Consider the following 19,943-nt stretch of genomic DNA (forward strand, 5'->3'; position numbering starts at 1 on the left):
TTAATATTTCTGTAGGAATACCCATCTAATACAAAACTGGCAGAGGTATAAAGGTTTACTAAATAGCATTTATATAAACTACTGTGAAATGTTTTTTAGATTGGATTTGTTTTAAGACAGCAGTATTACAGTTTGGTCTTGGCCTTGTTTGGAGAAGCCATTAGCTTGTTAATCCAGTCATCAGGAAACTATTTCTCTAAACTGAGCTCATTCAAAAAGCTATCTACAACAGGTAAGATATTATTGTTCATAGCGTTTTTACAGAAACCCACTTCAAAAGATCCAAACTATCTCTTTAAGCAAGCAGAGACAAAGGAATCTTAACACTGTTGTGTCTTATTTCCTAATACCAATAAAAGTTTGCATTTTAGAAACACAGTGACACAGATATGTATGAGTCATTAGCTGCTTTCTTCTGATTTGGTATTAAACGCTGTGAAACTGATTTTAGCAGATGTTCAGTTCATTTTACATGGAAAAATTATGCAAGTCTTTGTGGTTCAGAGGTAACAAACAACAATCAGTTTTCTAGTGTTCTTTAGATAAAATACATCATACAAAACACAAACTTAAATGCAGCATCAACATTTTGTTTCTGCAGCTGTTAGGTTTAATAGCCAACTTATAATCAGCCACCATCTGAAAGAACTGACAACATCCATTTCAAACGTTCCCTTCTTGTCTTTTCGCTCTCTGCCACTGATCCTCCTTCAGTCTTTCGTTAATATCTTTTATAAATATTCCAACTCTGCTGAGAGGACGGCTGTTTCTTATAGAGCACTACTCTTTGAAGATCACCCTCTTCAAATTGTGCGGAAATAATACTCCATTAGGCAAAGCAAATTAGTCCTCGGTTTAATTACTAGCTCTGTTCCCGCAGTGCGGATGCGTACAATATTAACTTTATAATCATTTCTTGAACAAATAATTTAAAAACTAATTCACCGAGGACTAGTGAAAGCCTATGAAATGCTGTAAAAGGGGACAGCGAAGAAAACTGAATGCCTAATTTAGTAAATAAAAAGCAGCAGAGAGGCCACTTTGGCGTGAATGCAGTAAATTTATCTTGATAAGAAAGATGTGCATGACAACTAATGCTAACGTGCTAGCCAGATGTGCTACTAAAAACAGATGAAAGAAACCAAGGAATGATTAATAAGTGTAGCAAGCATTCAGTAATGGATGTAAGATGTACAGACAATTTTAAACAGATCTCTTTGAACACTAATAGGAATCTAAATTTGGCTTTAGGAGTTTAGCCAAGGCCTCACCTGGCTAATGAGATTAAGCAGAGGTTTACCCTCTGACCCAACCAAGCAGGTCAGGAGCTGGGGGATCCAGGCCAACCACTGGATCGGGGGCACTCCTATACAGTATTTGTCCACGGCATCTGCCAGGGTGTTCTTGTCGTCAAAGCTGAGCAGCCACAGCACCTACAGGTACAAACAGAAAGAAAAAAAAAGAAAAAGATGAAAAGCTGAAAACAAAAAAACATACATTTTACAAGAAGTCACAACAAAATACTTTCTGTATCTCTGATTAATCAAACTCCGGTAAGAAACCAAGAAGAAGGTCTTAAACATTCATCAAATTATTGCTGCCTGCCTGCTTCTGCTCACAGCTGCAAAGTACCATTAGCACATCTCGACAGTACTTATCACGATCAAAGCGGCGTTAACGTAGGGGTCGTCTCTCCTCCGCTGGTGTTTTTTGCGTGTACATGTACGATATGAAAAAGACATTAACCCCACTCAAATCCTCATTTATGCTTTACTAAGCCAATCCAAGTACACAAACTTGGCAATTACTGATAAAGTCTGTTCAGCTCTCTATCTATCAGGACTAATGCCAACCTTTTTTTTTTGGCAGCACAATACTTCAGTGTGGGAGTAATCAAAAAAACATTTAATATGAATGCGAAAGTAATTAACAGCAGTGGAAACAAACAGTGTTCGTACTGCACGGTGGAAACACTGGACATGGTAAGCGTATTGGTTATTTAACTCGACTAAACTGACTGCTAGAGAAAGGCCAAACCACGTTGAGGGTCATGAGTATGTAGCATCAGGGGAGGCCATTAGTCTGTTAACCCGTGGTGCCAGATGATGGTCTTCACTTAACCATTGATCGATTATGGGAACCCATCCGCTTTGTGAATCGCCACACTGTCATTGATGCAATTACTAGTCTCTGCTTGTAACATTGGCAGAATCTCATCAGCATCAATAATGTATGGGCTAAATGAGGTCAGGAAACTAGGGAATTTAAAAAATAAAAGTAGAAAAGTGATACGCTCTGCAATAAAACATGGTTCGGCCTACTGATTTCCTACAAAGGAGTGTCATGACACCAGGGATTATGTTGCCATTATCTGTATTTAAAAATGAGTTATCACATTCTGCCTAAAACACAAATCACCCCCGTTTTCCAGTTCATCACCTTTGCGAGGTACTTGCGGGACTTGCTCTCGTTTTGGTGGCGGCATGCATGGAGGTAGCAGGTGATAGCGGAAACTCCCAGATGTAGCTGCCGATCTTTGACGAAGATGTTCTCCAGGTAGTCCCCCCACATGGCCCAGGCTTTCACCAGGACGTCGTGCATCTGTACCGCTGCTGAAAAGGCCTTATTGGCCTCCTCTGACCTAGAGGAAGAGCACACGGCGGTAATAAGGTTTGGAGAGTGAGAGACAAATTACAGGCAGCGCATAATCTCAGCAGAAGGTTAGAAATGAGAACTAGTGGGGAAAAATGAAATAGGATTTGATCTGGCAGGTGAGGTACACTGATGAGATTAGGAAGAGTTAAAGAAGAAAAAGCAAATGTAACACCTTTAGTGTAGTCATAAAAAAGTGAAAAGAGAAATATCTGGTGAGAACAGATTATAATGATCTCATCTTAAATGAGTAGCACACTTACAGAGCACAATATCCAGCAAAGTGAGTGTCCGATTTAACAAGCCTGAAGAAAAATACTGATACAGCACCAAAATTCAACACTAAACAGAGCCCTTTAAACCTGTTTCTCATGCACAGATTCACAAAAACACTGTAAGTACTCTGCTTTTTGACTCAATCAGTGGGTTGTACATTTGCTGACAGATAAATATGTAAACAGTACCGGAAAAGTGTTTGAAAAGATGTGATGTACACCAATTAGCACCGTTTTCATTAGCTGTAATGCAGGGTTCCTTACATGTTCCTTTCCAAAATTTCATACTTAAATGAATTTATTTTTTCAGAATTTTCAGCTGATTTTGGGTCTATTTTTGTTATCAAAGAAAAAAAAACATTAATTACAAATATTTATAAATTGATAAAAAAAAATACATAAAATAAACGCATCTTCAGTTTTTACAATTTTTACCATCTTGTTGTCATTTATTTCCTAGAATTTGTAGTTCTTAGTGCTGAGGGTCAGACAAATTACATGGGACTAGCTAATAAACAGTAATTTTTATGTGTCAATGCTAAGAATCCTTCATATGAGCAGTATGGGTTTAATTTACATGAATATTGTTGGCAAGGTTTAGCTTTGTTATATTAAAGCATCTGATCAATAATTTTTAAACTGTATTATCTTCATCCATCATCTATAACACAGTTGCAGAAAAAGTCTATATGCACCTAAATACTAATACTTCATTAAAATATTACCACAGTTCAAGAAAACTGAGGTATTTAAAGTTTTTAATTCTGGCGTTGCAAATCGACAGTCATATCCAAATTTCTATTTACAAACGGTTAAATAATAGCAAAAAACGGAGAGGTGAAACCTGGCAGCAGACCCAACACTTGACTGCTCGATTTATGCTGACAGGGAAATAAATTTTGAATCATCAGCTATTTTCACAACACTAGGCGGCTTCTAACTGCTCGCTGGCACGCAGTTTGAATAATTTTTGCACACCGTTCAGCCTCTGATTAATAAATAAGACCCAGGAAGCACCGCAAGACTCACTATCTCCAGTCAAAACAAGGAGACGGGCCTGTCAAATAAAAAGTCGTACTGAGTTGCAGCTGGTAAGTGGCCCTCCATTTTAGGAACGCTTCCAAACTACTCCCCCACTTACTAACAGCGAAATGCCTCCCCAACCAATCAATTAAAATGCGTTATTATGGAAGGCATTTTGGCATGTGATTAAAAAATGGGAGCTTGATTGCTGTGGGAGCGAGAGCCGAAGACCCTCCAGTAATACTTAATGGGGTTTCCTCAGTCACTTTGCAAGTGTTAAAGTACATTAACAGTTTCTACTACCTGGCTCAACAGGAGCACCGATACCCAACGGACTGTCAAATCTCTGACACCCGTTTAATTGAATGATCCCAAAATCTTTAGCATATGTGGCTACGTGCGCACACAAACCGAACCCCCTAACCTCCACTCTGCTGTTAATTCTCCCCCCAGTGCGGGTGTGTGTGTGTGGGGGGGGGGGGACTTAATGATTGCTATAAACTCTACTGAGGTGGAGGCAAGTTCTGCTGATCTCAGAGATTCCTGTAAATTGCTGCGAGTTAATTATTGAGCTGCATATACATTTAATACGCCTTCCTCAATTTGTCTTTCACCCCTCGGGACCCCATGTCATGTCAAGGATGATGGGCGAACAGGGGGCGGTGTGGGGGGGTGGGGAGTGAGGGGTATTACAGAGCGTGGCTCTGGGTAAACACAGAAACAGCAGCTGTATGCTCCAAAGGCAAACCCTGCAGCCAAAAAAAACAAGGCACTGACTCCATCACGACCTGATGACAGACGACATCTTACCTTGGAGGTGAGAAGTGACACAAATTGTGACTGATTAGTACAAGCGGGATGAAACATGTGCACAAACAGAAGGGGACCGGTGAAGTTTCAGGGTGTTTCGAATGTAAAGTTGGCAACAAATTGACTGTAAAAGTTGTCAAAGGCAGAACAGCTGGAGGACATACTTGTTTATTTGTGCCAGGAACATGCCCTTAAGAGCGTAGAACTCAGCTGTCATCTCTTTGGTAAAGTACTTCAGGTTGGTTGACTCAATCACCTCCAAACCCTAAAAACAACAACGAAAAAAAAAAAAAAATCAACATCAAGATGAGAACAACTCCAAAACAAAACTGCAGGAGGAAAAGTTTCATGCAAAAGAGAAAAAACAAAAAGACATTGCAGCCTTCTGTTTCAGACGGTGCCATAATAACACATGAAAAACAAACAAACTCTTCACTGTTCATTAAGAAGTGAGGGGGGGAAAAAAGGTATTAAGGGGAACTAAAATTCCATTACGGTGACTCTCTGATTAGGTGTCTCCTATGTACTGCCGTGACAAACGATGTGTAGCAGGAGAAAGAGACTGAGAGAACCAGAGAGGAGAACGAACAGAGAGAGAGAGAGAGCGAGAGAACAATGTCTGCTGGCACTTTTAATGACTTGTGGTGTGCTGAACAGCTTCTATTAATCAGAGCACTCTGTGGGCTTAAGAGCAAGCTCTTGAGTTACACTCTCTTATAAGTCTCAGAGCTATAACCTGTCACCTGCAGCCATCCCAAACCCTTCTTACTGCTTCTCACACAAAGTAACCCCAACTGGGCCAGCAGCAACCGAAAACTGCAACAACCAAAACCCAGCAAATGGGTTGAAATTTAAATGTAGAACGTGTGAATATTTAAAGAAAAAGAAAAAACCAAGCATTGCTTTAAGGATTGAACATCGAGTTTTAGGCAACAAATATCTTATATTGAGAAATGACTGGTGTAGCTATTTCGGTCAAACCTTAAAAAAACAAACAAAAAAAAAAAAAAACATGCGTGATCTCATGCCTTATCACAAGTTGTCAACCTGTGTGTGTGTGATCAGTTAGTGCTTGGAGTATTTGTTGGGAAAACGCTAAAAATGCTACTACAACATCAGGTTTTACCTCAAAATTTGAAAGAAATTGACATTTTTGTGTTGGTAAAAAATCAGTTGCTGAATCAAACTGACTCCAAGTGTTTATCAGTTGCAGATATCATTTAATAATTACTTTCTGAAAGTTTCAGTAGAATCTGTCCAGTTGTTCATGAGATATTTTGCTAACAGACAAACTGGATTGACTCAAACAGTTAATGCTCTCCAGCAATGATTAGCACATATATGTGTTGTGAATACCTCTCTGGTACAACTACAACAAATTTGAGCCTAATATTTGTGAAACTGACTAAGTTATAGCCATTATTGTGTTTTCAAAGGTTGTTGCTGGGCCATCTTGAATTGGGTTGGCTCCAAAAGTTAATCAGGTGCAGATGTACATCCGATGATTCTTTCCTTAGCATTTCATTAAAATTCGCCCAGTGGTTCATGAGATATTTTGTTAACAGACAGAATTGACTGTTTGGCAAATGGCAAAATTTTAAACAAAGATCTTGATCAGTCAGTGAACAAAATATGTGCTGGGGATGACTCTCGGCTACTACCACACAAAACTTTAGCTCAATAGCTCTAAAATTGGTAGAGTTATAGGCATTTTTGTTTTTAAGGTCAGTTGGTTGTGGTAGCCATCTTGAATTGGGTTGACTCCAATGAATAATTTCTGCAAGTTTCATTAAAATTCCCCTCAGGGATTCATGAGATATTTGGCTAACAGACACATACACACGGCCAAAAGCATTATCAGCCGCCAATGAAACATCTTTAGAACTGATTGGTTGTACAATTTGAAATTTAAAAAGGAAACAGGAAATAGAGATCTCACCTGCATGCATTCATTCTTGCCCATTACACCAGCCAGCTGCAAATAACACTTGACCTGCTGTCTAATCTTCTGGAAACAGTCAACAATGGGCACCGTAGGGATGGTGTGGATACGACTCAAAATGTCCAAGGCCACGTTCACCAACCCCTTTAAGAAATAGTATGACGTTATCTCATAAACACCACATAGAAATACACATACTTCAGAATGATAAATGTCATTCCTCGATCTACACAAACTTTTCTTTGATTTAACAAAGCCCTTGAGCCTGAACTAGTACCTGTTTGCGAGCGATCTTCCCGTACTGAATGATAGCAGAAGCTGAGGCATGAACTCCCAACATGGCATTGTTGTTATTTGGGTCATGTTGTGTGTTTGTCTCGTACGCTGTCACAATGGCTGGAGACAAAAAAAAAAAACAAAACACAAAGACGGCATTTTACTTTATATAGGTGACAAAGTGAGTAAAGAGCAAGTCGAAGAGCGAAGATCTTCCAGCACTCTGAAAGCAGTGCTGTCATAACGCTGAGGAGGGCACCGGGGACGCTGAACATATTGAACAGTAAATGAACCGTGGTGATGAATTTCATCAAGAAAACTCCATTTCACTTTAACTTTGAAGGCTGTCATGTACAAATGAGGTGGATTTTATTGGCGTGGTGCTGCCAAACAACACTATCATTATTTTAGCCCTCATCGTGCGAGCCGGAGCTCAACTTGCTTGAGACATCACATTTTGCAGTGGCTGCCTCTCTGAATGGTTTCAAAGTCACTGCTGGAGAGATGCTGAGCACTAAGCAAGGTAAAGATGTGTGTGAGTCAGCATATGTGTGTCCTGTATAGTGTGTGTGTGTGCTTTAGTGAGATGACATTTGGAAATGCACAGACGCCCTGAGGGGGTTCTTCACAAAGTGGCCTTTTAAGGAAGAGCCCTTGCTATAAGTCATGGAAACCAAAACAGCAATCTGAGAGTGTGTCTGCATTAAGGTGGCATCCTGCAGCACACGTGCTGTCCCAAAGAAGAATGTTCCTATGGTTCCTGGCATCTCATTAGAAGGCAGTCTGGGCCTGACGGAATGCCGTACCTTGGTAGTGGTGCTGGCGCCACATGAATATGCTGCTCCAGTGGGAGAGGTCGTCGGAAACGATAGGGAGACGATTCCTCCAGGTCTTCACCACGGTCTTCATGTCATGCAGGCTGGTGTTGCGGCCCAGGTTCGTAGGCTGAAGCCCTACATTAATCTGGGCCGCTTCTTGCAGCTCAATGATCTGCTGTGCTGCCTGAGGGGGGAGAAGAATGATAAATTAAAACACTACGCTCACCTTTCTTTCATGAAGCCCTCGTGATTATCTTCACACTCACCTCGTGCTAAATTTAAATTAAAATATGTAACGTTTATTTAATGCAGTCAACTTGAAGCGTGATTAAAAAAAAGAAAGAGCTTCTCGCGCTGAGACGGCTTACTTGTTTTTGTTTGAAGTTAATTTTGTTGTGCCAATGCTGCTTTACAGTAATAATGGGCAGTGATTTTTCAATATTCATTCAATATTCAAAATCATTTCTGAACTGTCCCTTCACCTCCACCAAAATAAAAAAGAATAAAAGAGGAAAAAACTGTACCCTAGCATTTGTTTCTGCCATAGTAGTTTATTTTGAAAGGATTGTAAAGTGGAAACTATGGTCATGGGTGAGCTCAGCTTTACTGATACAATCTCCCTCCATGTTGTTCTAACCGACCGGTGAAAATTAAGGAATATAAACAACCCAGCAAGAAGGATTAGCAGCAGTACATGTCTTTGTACCGGAACATCTCTGTTTTATTGGAGGGTTTTTCAGCTGCAGGACTTGGGGTGAGTAAACTTAACAGACCGCAAGTCGTGGTAATTCTTTCAAAGCAGAAACAGGCAACAATAGTAAATCATAAAGAGACAGCTGAGATTAGCGCTCATTAAGACTGGTTTCTCTGTGTGCGGACACTTGTGATATATTAATTAGCCCCGTAAGTAAAGGATTAAATAAACATACATTGTGAGAAGCATGAACTGCTGCAAGCTGGTCCTATGTTTGTAGCGGTGGGCAATACTTTTGCCTAAAATGCCCATCACACACTGCTTTAAAATTAGGTTTGAACAGAATGCCAGCAGAATTTAATCCAGTAAATAATTTTGCCTACACGGCTCAGCAAATAAAAGCTGCTACTAACATTTGCATATTTGTTTACAGAGCGCCACACACACTGTGTCCATCTGCTGCCCACAGGTGCCTACTTACTGATTCTAAGTTTTTAAAAATCTCATGGCGAGGAGTCATATTTGTTTCCTTTCGCGTTTTCCCTAATATGCCAAAAGTTAGAATTTATTCGCTGCAGGGCACTTTTGACAAAGTCTTTGAAGGTTTTAGAGCAAATGAGCAATTATTAAGCTAATGTCTTTTACTGCCTTATCTCCCCTTTTTTTTGTTGTTGTTGTTTTGCTTTCGTTTATATTTAAAAGGAAGGAAAGAAAATGCAATATTTGAATGCGTTCATTTAAATACAGGAGAAAATAAGTAACAGCATGGTGATACGATGAATATGAAGATCAAGATTTAATTAGGAGATGCAAAGAAGGCTGGTGAGATATGGATCGGCAGAACAAGAGGAACAACAGGAAGTATGAAAAGAAGAGGGGGGAAAAAAGCCGTGCAACAGTTTCGTTAAAATAAAATGCCATGTGAGACTACAGAATAAAAGCATGAAGTGTAAATAAAACAAAAGGAGAATGTGTAACCCTGAGAATAAGACAGCAAGAAGAAAAAAATGGCTTTTACTGGTACAAAAAGATGACGTTTCCCTCCTCATTCCTTTAAACATCAACTTAAGCATCTGAACCCCACCACAAATAAAAAAGATTAAAGCGACCATGTCTTCTTCCCACACAAATAGAAAAGAAGTTTTTTTAAATTGTAGCTCTGGAAAAAGTGTAACTTTTTCAAAGCATCTTAATCTATCAGGAAGCAGAATGTCACTAAAAAAATTGGCACTCTTTAATGTGCATTTCCCTCTTTTAGGCCAAATTGACAAATTAGAGGAAATTAGTGTTCTTGCAAAAAGCAAAAATATAAAATGTACAAAAAGACCTCATGTTTGTGCCAGAAACTCAGTCTAGAACAAATTTAAGCCACCAGATATATTTTGAAAGGCATGTCGTGACAAAAACGTCTTCCTTCATTGCTTCAAAAGCTAATCTGCACAAAAAAAGAAAAAAGAAGAAAAAAAGAAAGAAGTCAGGGAGGTGGGAAAATGTGAAAATGATAAGCGAGGGCTTCTTTCTCATTCCCTGAAAAGAAGCCTCATTGATTGGCCCAGAGCAGCTTTTTGAACATATAATCAATCACTCCATTATAACTACTCATCAATCAATATTAATGCCAGCTGTCGTAATCGATAGTGAGGGTGATAATCCATTGATCGCCGGTTACTGCTGCGAGCTGGGATTAGATGATAACTTGATTTAAATAGTATCTGAAGCCCAGAGTATTTGCAGAGTCTGGGTTTTCTCGGCCTGCACGGCTCACGGAGTCCTGAAGTTGTGATTTAGAGTTTGGAATAGAGATTTACAACAAGTCGCTCGGCCGGGGAGAGGAAGGAATAGCTTGTTTTCCCGTGGCTTGGGTAAATAATTGAACTCGGCACAGGCGCACACACATTCCAACTAACAAAGAACAAAGCCAGACCATTCAAATACCCATTTTCATAAGATAAATGTAGTGAATCAGAGCAGCAGGGAAGATTTAACCCCCTTCCCCACCACCACATTGAAATGAAATCTCCCAAAACAAAATAAATTGCGCCGTACAATATTTTTCACAATTATCTGTTCATATCAGCTGATGGCCCACTTCTAACCTTCATTCAGACTATCCCATTCATCATGTAAATGTAATTCTGCTGCACGTATTTAATCAAACACTATCTGATGGCAGGGAAGTAATTACAGAAATTCTGAACTACCTCTCCTTCTTTCTTCTTCTCTCTCTGTGTTCCCTTGTTCTGTTCACTCGCCACCTTTTCCACTTTTTATTGCCTAAGGCTTCCTGCTTTTTCATTCGCCTTTTATCCCCCCCCCCCCATTTCTGCCCCATTCATTGTGATTTCTTTTGGTGGAATAAAAGAGGCTTAAAGGGTTTTTCAGTTTTTTTCAATCATCTATCTCAATTTTACAAAATGAAGTGAGGCAGGGAGATAAAGGCTGTTATCAGTGTTGCTCAGCAGCACAGTGTTTTAGAGCTGTTGATGATCTCTTGACATCTTGAATCTCCTCAAGTACTTATCACAATAAACTGACTTCCCACCTCCCCCTGAGCTAATCTGATCAAAAATGAGCTTATCGAGAGTGAAACTCTAGCGTTGAGCGTGCTGACCTGCAGCAGTGGCGTGTGGACGTGGGAAACGATGTGAGGCAACCTCCTCCACTCGCGGATAGCAAGGCTAGAGGCCATCTCCACCAGCCGCTCTATGAAGTTGAGCTGCTGCTCCTCAGGGTTGCAGATAGCCAGATAGCCGCGGTGCATGTTCACCTTCCACGCCATCTCCTTGGGACAGCTGAGCTCCACCTGGAAGAACACACACACACAGGTCCATTTGCATGTTTACTACAAATTCCAGCAATCAGACAACTCAAATATTGAGCTAATTCTCAAAATACACTGCAGCTTTTTGTAAATGAGGGTTTTATTAAAAGGGTATGACAGTAAATTTGTTTTTTTTTTTGTGGTTTTGTTGCTCTGTCGGTCACTCTATTCAGACATGTTTACTCGTTTTTTGGGGGGTTTTTGGGGAGTTTTTTACACTGTAAAAAATCTCTACAGGCAACAACACAAAAGTAATACAGAAATAAAATTGCTGCAGAAAAAAAAAACACATTTCAAGTATGTCGTTTTTATGTTTTACAGCATGTGCCAAACTCAAACTTCAGATTTGACCATGGTTACAATTTTTCTGGCCCACGAGGTTCTATTCGAAATGAAATTAGAACAGACCCGCCAATCCGTAGCAGATTAAGTCTCTGCAGACTTCTCATGGCAGCTACAAAAGTCTGACGTCAAGAAATTCAAGTTAGATTTTTTTTACTATTTATAATCTCAATGTAGAAAGACCAAATAATTTAAAATAATAAAACATCCTGATGGGACCAATCAAACTTTTTCTGATAAACTTGAAACCTTGAAGGGTTCTTTTCTGTATTTCTTTTTTGTTTGTTTGTTTGTTTCAAAGTAAAACGTTAATAGCAGGGTGTTTTGATTTTTATTGAAGGATTTATTTATTTATTTATGGAAATATGGATATTCTATATAAATAATGTGGCATATTTCATTAAAAACCAGGGTGAATTTTATATCTTTTAATAATTTATAATAACTGAGATTGTCCCTTGGCTAGGACCAAGCTTATTATTATTACTAAACTTGACAGGCCTTTTTTAGTGTCTATAAAGACTAAAACACAAAAGGTTAGTCAATAAAAGCCATTTTCACTCTAATCGGATCAGAAATAAGCCTATCAATAGCGAAACTCTTGTGTATGTTCTTCAATAAATGGCAAATCTTGGTAGATTTTTGTAAACTGATGAGTTTTTGTATGACTGATGCCAATTTATGGAAATCAGGGCTGATGGTAAATATACAACACAGATTGTTTTGGTTTGTCACAAATAATATATAGAGCATTCTTGATAAAAAAAACTACATTGAGGTGGTAGTAGAAGTGCATCTTCATTTTCTTACTTGGCCAATAGCCGATGTTTTAAAAGCAGCTTGGTCTTTTCCTAGATTTCTGAGCATATTTTTTAACCTTGTACTTTCAGAAATAAATATATTATTCATGGTTTGTGATAAATAGCAAGCTTATAATTTTATTAACACACCAAGTATGTTCATGTAGCCCTTTATTTATGTCGGGCTGTGGTACATAATAAAGAAAAATGTACAAAAAATAAAGAACTGCCCGAGGTGTTAGTTGAAGTTAAAACAGATTACTTGAATTTGTTTAAAAGTGGTGGCATATTCCCCAGAAACTGACACGCTTCATGTTCATGGCGAGTTGTTCTTTTGTGCGACTTTGTCTCCGTGATGTCAAGCTGAATTACGCATACTCTTCACAAGGCTATAATGTGGCAGCTTTAATTAAATGAAAACATCCGAGGGGAAGGAGCCTGAGTCATTTTCCCTGTATAATTTGCCACTTAGATAAATACACAACAATATTGTTCACGGTTTCATTTTCTGAACAGTTTCAGCTTGTACTAATGACTAATAAACCTTACGAGTCTGGCACAGAGGCGGAGGGGTGGAAAAGGTCCCGCTATTGATTAAAACGCTGAGTGCATTAACACTAAACAAATAATAGCCATGGGGAGCCTCCTACATCACACCTGCGGCGCGCTGTTTAGTGTTTATAGGTCACCGAGAGCAACACGAAACGAGAGAAGGCCAAAACGAAGAAAAGTGAAAAGAGCAGGTGTGTATCTGTGTTAGAGCTTCCGCTGCTGGAGGAAATTACAGTGATCGGTCAAAATGCAGTTATCAGGGGTGAGGCTTGATGAATATCCTTGAGACAGGGCTGCCCTTATCAAGAGCGAGCTTTAATTGAAAGCAGGGACATTTGGACTTCGCCTCTGAGCTGCTGAGCGGCTGGCAGGTAGGGAACTGAGAGCCTCACTCCTCTCCTCCTCTAAAAAACAAATCACCCCGCAGCAGATGCTGAAGTAATTATTCATGCACGCAGCTGTCATAAATATTCACTGTTACAACCAAAGATATGATGCAAGAGACAAAAAGATGGAGGGGAAAGGAAAGGAAAACAGGTAGTACGATCAAAAATAAAACTACGTATAGAAGGAACAGCAAGGGAGAGGGCTGAATACACAGAGGAGGGAAGGGCTGAAACAAGAAGGAAAGGATATAGTGGAGATGATGTTGCCATCCAAACAATTTAATTAGATGTCGCCTAAGGATAGAACGGCTCGATGAATTGGTTCCAAGTCTCCTTGAAAGAGCAAAGCAGGCGTATCTGTTATATGTCAGGCTCTATCACACACTCGCCACCCATCCACGTTTTGTTTCAGGAAACATGAAGCTACTAAATTCACACACAAAACAGCTGAACAGCACTTCCACAGATTTACAGCCTCATCTTTCACTCGCGCACGAGGTGTCACGTTTCAGAGAGGCTGGACAGCGCCAATATCAACTTACCGTACTTATACAAACTAATATAGGGTCTGTCTTTAAAATACAACAATACACAGGAAAGATGAGAGAAAAATGAAACTAACTAATAAGTTCTCCCTATTTTCTCAAGCACTTGCGTGAATATGAGCACGACATACAGTAAATTCAGGCATTTTATAAATGGAAATTGAGCTTTCCTCACCTGAACCAAAGCCTCCTTCATAGCAGCCCAATTGGAAACCCTCCAAGCACATTCAAGCACTAAATAAGGGTTTGAGTGACCTTTAGATTGGCCATATTCAGTCAGTGGTTCCCATTGGTTCAGCTCCTTGGAACAGCTGGACATGAGGGCAAAGAGAGATCAAAAGTTAATAAAATCTGACATAGTTTCTGCATTTAAATGGTGAGTCAGCGGGTCACAGAGAAATATTACATGGATAGATTTATAAGCACGAAGTGTGATGAACACAAATAAATGCTATAAAAACTTTATCCACTCAGTGGTGCATCATTTATAAAAAAAATATATACATTTCTGTGTCAGAAATCCTACCGTATCCAGTGGTCCTCCCACAGCTGGTACTCGGGGAAAATTCCTGGGGAAATGTTGCTCCTCTCGTGCTCTTTCCTTGCCTTTTCCATTGCTTTCTCGTAACTTTCCTGGGCCTGAAAATACAGGTTGCATAATGTTAAAAACAAGCTCTCAGAGATAATAAAATATTAGTACATTAAAACTTTACAAACACCTTGCCCACAAAAACATACCGTCACAGCACCACAAACTAAATCCTCCTAAACGACCATAAATTTGAATAGTTAAGGTTCTTAAACCTGGGCTTATTTACATTAAATTACATTTGTTGTAATTTCCACCTCAAAGACACCAAGGTAAATACATTTTTATTTATTTGGTGCTTTTTCCCTCACCTGTTCAAAGAAACCATGCTGCTCGTAGGCAATGGCTGTTGCCGTTTCAGGAAACTTGCACCTCTTCTGCCACAAGCCAGCCCACATGTCCTCCTCTTGGAGCAGAGAGTAGAGCTCGGCTAAGGAGTCCAAAATCTCCTACAGGAACGTGGAACAACATGAGGAGGGTGTGAGAGCACATCTAGAGAGAATACCGTTTACTGAAATTTAGAAGCACCACATAAATTAAAACGGAATAAGAAGACAAATTTCTAACATAAACCATTGCTGTAAAGAGCACACAATTAGGAGGAGAATAAACAGCCTTAATAATGAATAAATGAATGACCTGCTGAGGTGGCGTTATGCTCTCCTGTTCATAAAACTCTGTGCTCTGTTTGGGTTTACTGTGCAGGCTCAGGCCCTTTTCAAAAGCCTGCTGCTCCAGCATGAGGGTGGAGCGCAGCCAGAGGTTGTGCGTCTTGCCCAGATACTTCAGCACACAGGGGCGGATGGGAATCGGAGGCACACACTGGGACATGGCTTCCACAAAGCAGTTCAGGGCGCTGGGCTGGCAGTCCCTCTGGGCCTGGTGACTGCCACTGCACAGGAAAGGACTCATTTCACCAGACAAAGCCTGAGGAGGAGAGAAGAGCTCATTAACTACCCTCTTTTACTTTAACAGCAATACGACGACACGGCGTATTGATAAAAGCGTTTTGTTGCATTTGCGGGATGCAACACGATGCCATTTTCCAGTAAGAGAGCTGTGAAACAGGAAAAGGGAGGTAAAAGATAGCAAGCAAGAGAATTGGAAAGGGACAAATGACAATTTTTTTTGCAGCCTTTCCGTGTGTCTAGACCACAAGAAACAACAAGTTACTCAAAGTCCTTTTACAGACGTCACCAACGTGTGCGTACGGATAATTCAAAGTCTATTATTTCTAAAAAAAATACAACTTTTGTAGATGCTTCAAGTCAAGCAAAATATGTGAAAAGTATACATTTAAACAGCACATGGCCCCTGTATGGATTCTGAAAAGCTGCAGTGGACAGAATAAATTTCGAACATGCTTGTTGGGCTTAGTGGTCCAAAAATCATGACTGACACACACTGATGTATCAGTAATGAATGTGCCCGTTGACAGCAGTGAGTTATTTATGTCTTGATGGTCTCTTTAATTAGGCTGGTGGTGCAGTATGCCAACATGTTCTCCAGCTCAAGCCGAAGGAGAATACGATTCCTTATCACTTTCTTCTAACCCAAAAACACAAAAGACGGAGTTTGAAGATTAGCGCTAAGATGGTGTGAAATTAAACAAGCATCACTGTAATCACACGTGGCATGTTTGGGACCTCAAGTCTGTGATAAGAAGAAAATTATATTTTGAATCTTACAGGTCGTTGCATCTGTCAGATGTTCAAGAGTTCAATCACTTAAAATCAAGGTTTCTGAGTTTAAAAACACTCTACATGCATCTGGTTCATTAAACTCATCTTTACTTGCTTACTTTTTTGATTTAGCATAAATTAATCTGTCCTCATTAAAAAGAACTGCAAGTAAACAAGATGGCCTGATATATTTCCTGGTTACTAATGGTGTTTACAGGATACATAAAAGGACAGCAACGAACAATATATGTGGGTTGTTTTTTTATCATTTCTTCAATATTGACAAGGTTTAAAAATCGAGCTGTAATTATTTTCCATCCTGAGAGCAACAAGACATGTATCAGTACATTTCCCTTACATGTTGCTGTCTGTCAGACAGGATCTTCCAGAGGCGAGGGAACAGCTGCACCCAGGACTTCTCGGCCAGAGGTGTGGAGATGTGGCAGAGCTGGACCAAGGCGTTCAGAAGAGCCCCCGTCTGCCACAGAGAAGAGGAGGATAATTATTGAGCAGAGCAGAGGTTTGAATCAGTTCCCTTCAGAGCTCAGCACCAAAGCTTATTTATCAAACCTAGTTCTCTTTCAAACCTTGCTCATTATCTTGGGACGCATCCCTGTGGTGAGGCTAATCACAGAAGCTCTACCACCACCAAGTCAGTCTAGAAACAGATCAATCTAGAGCCCGACACGTGGGCACACTCGTGCCTTCTCGCTTTATTACCCATGAAGATCACTTCTGCTCCTCCGTAAGCAACAGTCCATATAAAGAAAACCCGGACAATGGAAGCTTCATTAACAGGTTTCTGTACCATGAATAAATGAATGATAGGCATGAATGAGACCCTGCTCTTGTTGTGGCCTCATGATTAAATAAATGACTTAAAATCATTAACATGCATCCCACTTTGATGCTCTGCACATAGAAGAGCTACCAACTGGAGCACATCTGTGACCACATCGGGACACATGCCCGTGCAGCATCATTCTTTCTGCTAAAGGGAACGTGCGCTTTGCTTCCTGGAAGAGCGAGGAACTTTTTTTCCCCTCCCACAGGAAATCAGAGAAAGCACTGAGGTGGCACTGGTAATTTTGTTCTCTAATGTGGCAGCAAAATGGGAGGGGACAGGGGTTTAGCCTTCGGAGCTAAATTAAAACAGCCATGAAAAGCTGTCAGTCATTTAATGCGACCTATTGATCAGAAAGTATTTTAGGAAGTGCTTGATCTGCTTTTTGCTGTAATGTCAGAGCACATATTTAGAATACGCACCCTGACTTTTTATTTGATTGCAGAAAGTCAAAACGATAACTGTGATTAAGCTTTGATTAATTGTGCCTCACGTAATATAAGAAAGAGTAATTTGAGCCCAGCTACGACAAGAATGTCCGTTTCTGGACAAACTTGGTGGTGAAGCAGTTTCTGTGATTGGTCACACCAGCAAGCTGTCCAATAAGGCAACATCTCTGTTTTTAGAGACCCATGGTCTCTTTAGTAGCAAAATATTAATTTTATGGCTTGAATAATGATAATACAGAGTCACAAAAAGTGCTTAGTACAAAAACTGTTTAGTACAATGAATAGTAAGACCTAGGTAGTAAGAGTCGTTTTTTTTTTTTTTTTTTAATTCCAGCCAGTTTTATCAACTCGCTTAAACTAAAGAACCTTGTGTAAAGCAGATAAACAACCTCACCTTGACTTCTCGTAACGAATCGAGGAATTTGTCGTGGCGGTTGGTAAGCATGTGCAGTTGGTTGCCTGTGTCTCGTTCAGCCTGCTCCTTTGTCTTAGGGATAGCTGTCTGGTCACTTGGTGCTAATTCAATATCGATCTCCACTTCCTGCGTAAAGCATAAAAAATTGTTGAATAAAACAAAACATTGTCTCCATCTAAAATAGACAACTTCGTGGAAATAGGCAAGTGATATTAACACACAGAGAATTTTAATACTGTCAGAGAGGCTCTGCTGTTTCCACACTTCTAATGGAAATATTTATTTCAGGAGAACATTGTCAGGAGTGCATGTGTGAGTCCCACCTCTTCTTTGGTCTCGCTGTTTTCCCGTTCGCGTGGCTCCTGTTTGACGTGTGTTGCCATGGCAAAGGCTGCACGATCATGACTGTCAGCCAGGTTGATGACGTTGGTGATAGAAGGCAGCATGGACCCCTGGCAGCTGGTGCCGATAATGGTGTTTCGTTCACACACTGCCAGCAGCAACTAAAGAACGGAAACAGGTGAAAAATGTAAAATACACACAGGTAAGTGACGTGAAAGCTTTGACGACCTTAAAAAAAAATACCCAGAACTTGCTCAGTGTCTATTCAGTGTGAAGTAAATGGCTTAAAGAGCTCAGCAGTGTTCACCTCTATGCACTGTTTGATCCAAAAGTGGCTGCCCATTGCCTCCCAGTTCTGAGAACAGCAGATGTAGAGGAGCCTCTCATAGACGCGGCGCTTCATGGAGGCGTCAAACACCTCAAAAAACTTGGCCCTGATTAATGGCTGAGTGCAGCGAAGTCCTGAGAGGAAAGCTGGCTCCAGCTTGGATGTGATGTCACTTCCTGAAAGGCTCTCGTCCCTTAAAAAGGGGAAAAAAATAATAATAATAATGAAACTGTTAGATGGTGGCCCTTATCCAGTTCACTTTAAAAAGTCCCTAAGTCAAAAAACAACAATAAAAAGCTCACAAAGTTTGAACTTTCCATCAATAAACTCTATTAAAGGCAGCAGACATGGATAGAAATAAAGAGGTATTAAATTTATTATTGTGCTTTTACACTTTGTAAAACATTGCTTTTCCTTCTCTTACAAAATTATATTGTTGGTTTATGGCTATATATATATATTTTTTTAATCAAATAAAGTTTTTTCCCCTGATCATAATCTTGCACTATTAGAGAAAACCCAACACAATTGTTTTAGCATCACATTGGAGGAACAATTATAAACTGAAAGGAAATTTATAATTTAATTCTGAACTCTTTTCATAAAATAGTAAAATTGTCCAAAAATGTTTTAATTCTTCTCCAAAAAAACATGCACAGTGTGAAAAACAAATAAATAGCAGTAAGCTGGTTTGATTCGATTGCTGGGCTGTTTAATAAATAATTTGGCCACCGAGCTGAGAGTTCAATTTAGTTTTATCTTCTAAACCCCCAAATTCACTCTCAGTTATTGTTTTGCAGGTGTTCATTTTGGTCTCTATCCTTATCAGTATTTACAAAAAATTAATTTTGTAAATGCATTTGAATTTTTTAAAACAAGTCATTTCCATTACAGAGACAAAAGGCATGGAAATTTCTTTTTACAATCATTTAGCTAATGTTTAAACTAACCTTTTAACTATGACTGTCAAAAAATCCAAATAATATTAACCAACACAAAGGGCTCTTTATTTTATTACTTGACAGAAAATCATGGTGTGGGACTGAGAAATATATATTTTTTTAAAAAGACAGACAGGCAAACTTTCAAAATTATTATATAAACAAAGATTATTCCTACAGCATCACACAACTGTTACTTCATGTAAATTTTATTTATTACCTTGAGGTAAACGCAGCTAACATTAAATATTAAGCATCTGCATCTTTGTTAACAGCTTGTTGTAAATAGTAACACTATTATGAAGGTTTTCAGCAACAAACGTCATTGTGTCTGCTTTATCTTGTTGGACAAAAGGATATTTATGGAAACCGTTCACGTACCAGAAGAAGAAAATAAAGCTGGATAAAATGGACAAC

General features: G+C 39.5%; 1 protein-coding gene across 5 annotated transcripts in view; it reads right to left on the reverse strand.

The window, feature by feature from the left end:
• LOC108237214 (transformation/transcription domain-associated protein) overlaps positions 1-19,943 on the reverse strand; it is a 92,804-nt gene that overhangs the window by 23,128 nt on the left and 49,733 nt on the right. For all 5 annotated transcript variants that reach the window (XM_017418500.3, XM_017418499.3, XM_017418498.3 and 2 more), the window contains 15 exons: positions 18,565-18,778; positions 18,239-18,418; positions 17,895-18,041; positions 16,566-16,685; positions 15,165-15,452; positions 14,837-14,974; positions 14,463-14,575; positions 14,112-14,247; positions 11,102-11,293; positions 7,785-7,980; positions 6,980-7,098; positions 6,700-6,846; positions 4,925-5,025; positions 2,440-2,641; positions 1,272-1,433 (listed from right to left, as the gene is read on the reverse strand). In XM_017418500.3, the coding sequence (XP_017273989.1) occupies positions 1,272-1,433; positions 2,440-2,641; positions 4,925-5,025; positions 6,700-6,846; positions 6,980-7,098; positions 7,785-7,980; positions 11,102-11,293; positions 14,112-14,247; positions 14,463-14,575; positions 14,837-14,974; positions 15,165-15,452; positions 16,566-16,685; positions 17,895-18,041; positions 18,239-18,418; positions 18,565-18,778 (2,455 nt within the window). The remainder of the gene's footprint in view (positions 1-1,271; positions 1,434-2,439; positions 2,642-4,924; positions 5,026-6,699; positions 6,847-6,979; positions 7,099-7,784; positions 7,981-11,101; positions 11,294-14,111; positions 14,248-14,462; positions 14,576-14,836; positions 14,975-15,164; positions 15,453-16,565; positions 16,686-17,894; positions 18,042-18,238; positions 18,419-18,564; positions 18,779-19,943) is intronic.

Source organism: Kryptolebias marmoratus, linkage group LG17, assembly GCF_001649575.2.
Source record: "Kryptolebias marmoratus isolate JLee-2015 linkage group LG17, ASM164957v2, whole genome shotgun sequence".
NCBI lineage: Eukaryota > Metazoa > Chordata > Actinopteri > Cyprinodontiformes > Rivulidae > Kryptolebias > Kryptolebias marmoratus.